Source organism: Neofelis nebulosa, chromosome X (genome assembly GCF_028018385.1).
Source record: "Neofelis nebulosa isolate mNeoNeb1 chromosome X, mNeoNeb1.pri, whole genome shotgun sequence".
Taxonomy (NCBI): Eukaryota; Metazoa; Chordata; class Mammalia; order Carnivora; family Felidae; genus Neofelis; species Neofelis nebulosa.
The window spans coordinates 83,496,905-83,499,748 of NC_080800.1; the positions used below are offsets into that span (position 1 = coordinate 83,496,905).

General features: G+C 47.5%; 1 protein-coding gene across 1 annotated transcript; it reads right to left on the reverse strand.

The window, feature by feature from the left end:
- Positions 1-455: 455 nt before the first annotated feature.
- Positions 456-2,620, reverse strand: TCEAL8 (transcription elongation factor A like 8). Its single transcript, XM_058712951.1, has 3 exons — positions 2,492-2,620; positions 2,026-2,096; positions 456-1,432 (listed from the first exon to the last, which is right to left on the reverse strand). Exon 3 carries the CDS (start codon positions 1,390-1,392, stop codon positions 1,039-1,041), a length of 354 nt encoding a protein of 117 aa, XP_058568934.1. The 5' UTR covers positions 1,393-1,432; positions 2,026-2,096; positions 2,492-2,620; the 3' UTR covers positions 456-1,038.
- Positions 2,621-2,844: the final 224 nt, after the last annotated feature.

Genomic DNA, 2,844 nt, shown 5'->3' on the forward strand with positions numbered 1-2,844 from the left:
AAAACGTTGAAAAAATAAATAAATAAAGCAGACAGGCTTCAGAAAAGAATGGAGGTTCAACCCAGTAAGGACTCCAGGAAATTGAGTGGGATTTGGCACCCAAGCACTCCAATGTCTCAGGAGCAGTGAGGGCCAGCAGAGTAAAGGACCCAGCAGAAGAGGTAGCAGTGCCCACCAGGCATGGCAGAACCCAGGGGAGGAGTGGGGTTTAACAGCAGATGACTGGCATGGAAGCCCCCAATGCCCTGCCTACTAGTGAACTCGTTCCTGAGCACAGGTAAGTCATGCCAGGGACCTCCCTCCAATAACTGATGTTCTGTAGTGGGTTGGAGTTCTGTATGCACAGGTAGGACTGAGTCTACTTGGCCCAGCTCAGAGTTGCCTCATTTCTTCCTTACAGCAGCTCTGTGAGGCAAATATTTTCCCCATGAAAAGACTGAGTCTAAGCAAGTATATCTGTAATAATTGCCAGTTTTATTCCTCTGTCTAAGAGATCCAGAGGTAATTTGAGGTTTACATATTTCTTTTAGTTATTCCATCAAGAATTTAGGTGCCCCCATTGCCCCTATAAGCCGGTTGCAAATTATTTGACTCTTACTTATAAAACTTTTATTCTTTTTGTGTGTGTGACATGTGTTCATGAAAAAATACATATAAGCAAAAAGAAAAAAGCTCACGCTACACAGAAATAAGCAGTTTTTGATATATGTATGTATGTATACACACGCACGCACACACACAATTTGGGATTTAATCCTACATATGTAAGCTGATACTAAATACACTGCTTTTTAACCGGTTATGTTTTACTTTACAATATAGTATGAATATATTTTCATGCATATGTGTGAAACTTTCCAATTGAAAAACAGACCTGGAGAATGGGTCAAAATACAAAATCCAGTGAGATGCTGGTAACAAGGGAACTACCTAAAAAAAATTCCACCAGATGATTAAAATAAAACGAAAGTCAAAGATACATCAGAAAACGCTAACAGAAAGAAAGCAGGGGCCAGATTTAATATCAGACCAAAAAATTCAAGGCCTAAAGCACACAGGATAAGGGCGGCTGCGTGAATGTCTTTGCTTCCAATGCATCATCACAAACTTGTTTCTTACTCTTCTTATCTCTTCCCTAAGCCTTTCCAACTCATCTACTCCTCTTATCATTTCTTCAGGGTCCAAATGCCTCACAGGAGTGTCCTCTTTAAACCCCTGGCCAGGTTGGGTCGGCCCTCCTCTAAGATTTCCTTCTGCTTCCTGGCTTACACCTTCTTCGGAAGGTTGAGGATTTCCTTCTGCCTCCTGTGGTACAGCTTCTGAAGGGCGGCCTGCCTCTGCCTTTGGCATGTTCTGTGGTTTTCCTTCATTTTCTTCACAAGACTTTTGCATGTTGAGTATTTTTCTGTTATTTCTTTTGAATAAATTAATTCTAGAAAACAAGGAAACAAAACTAGATGCCAGACAAATAGACCAGCCATAGTATGGGTTCCCATAGCGACTGGCCTCTTCTCTTTCAGGTCCCTAATATGTCTAAATTTTCCAACTAGAGAAAGCTAGGTCCTCAGGCTCAGAACTCCCCTGACTCCACCCCTTCCTCCACCTTCCTTCCCTCCCCGTTTGGCTCCAGCTCCATCTTTCCTTCTCCCGCTCCAGCCCACCATTTCCCAGCAGGCCCTGCTTACAGGCCTCTCCTAGCACACAAGCGGAAGCAGCGCAGAACCAATTAACCCTCTCCTTAGAGGCCTGTCTCCAATATTCCCGCCCTCCTGGGCTTTCCCAAGAGGTTCCAAACTCCCGCCACTCACCTGAGACCGGGTGGTGCAGTATCTGGCCTCCCCTCCCCCTTCCCGGTCTCTCCTACCTCCCCCGCCCCATTTCCGCTGCAGGCTCTGCAAAGGCCTCCGGCGCTTAATCCGGATGGGGAGAGGCTGTGGCGACCCCAGGATCTGCTTTGCTGTCATCCACATTCCCACTCCCACTCCCGTCCCCACCCGAAGGGACCTGAGGCAACCTTACACTGACCTGCAGGGATCCAGGGGATTTTCCTGCCTCTTCCCTCACTCGATCTGCTTCGCGTCCAAAGACCAAGAGTCCTGCAGAAGGACAGAAGTGCTTGCTGAGCAGGCCAGTACCTGAATCTCGGATCCTTTTCACGATTCTAGGCCTTGTTCATCTAAAGTTGTCCTCTCCTTCCTTTTAAGGCAACCCCGCCCTCCCTCCCCGGTGCCCCCCGGCTCCCTGCAGGCAGGGAGTGGAAGACACATGTTATTTCCCAAATTGTTTCTGTTTCTCTAGGAACCCTCAATTGGTTAGCATTCTGCTTTTCCTCCCCCATCCCCCACCCCCACCAAACAGCCCCAAATCTCCTGCAAAAAATGGGAGTTTGGCGGACTGTAATGTCAGGAAAACAGTGGCGACCCTGACTAGCTTTTGCTCTCTGGTTCCTAGACTTCAGGATCCCCAAGGCAGCGCCCGCTTTTATACTGACCTGAAAGGATCCGGGGCACTTTTCTCCTTCTCCAGCAATACGTAGCAGCTACAGGGAAACAGGCCCTGGACTATAAGGACTTCTGCACACGTCGACTCCTGATCACGTGAGGGTCGCGTCATCAATGAGCTCCAGTCTTCAGTTACCCCTCCCATTTAACACTGCAGACCGCCCCCTGCATTCCCTCCAGTTGATACTGTCAATCTTTTTTCGTATTTGCCAATCACAGACAATAGAACTGGTATCTTACTCTTGCAGTTGCTATTCGCCCTTCTTGGATTGCCGGGGAGGATCAGCTTTTAGGGGTTAATCGACTATTTCTCCTTCGTTTGGGAATTATCTCCTTCTCTCTC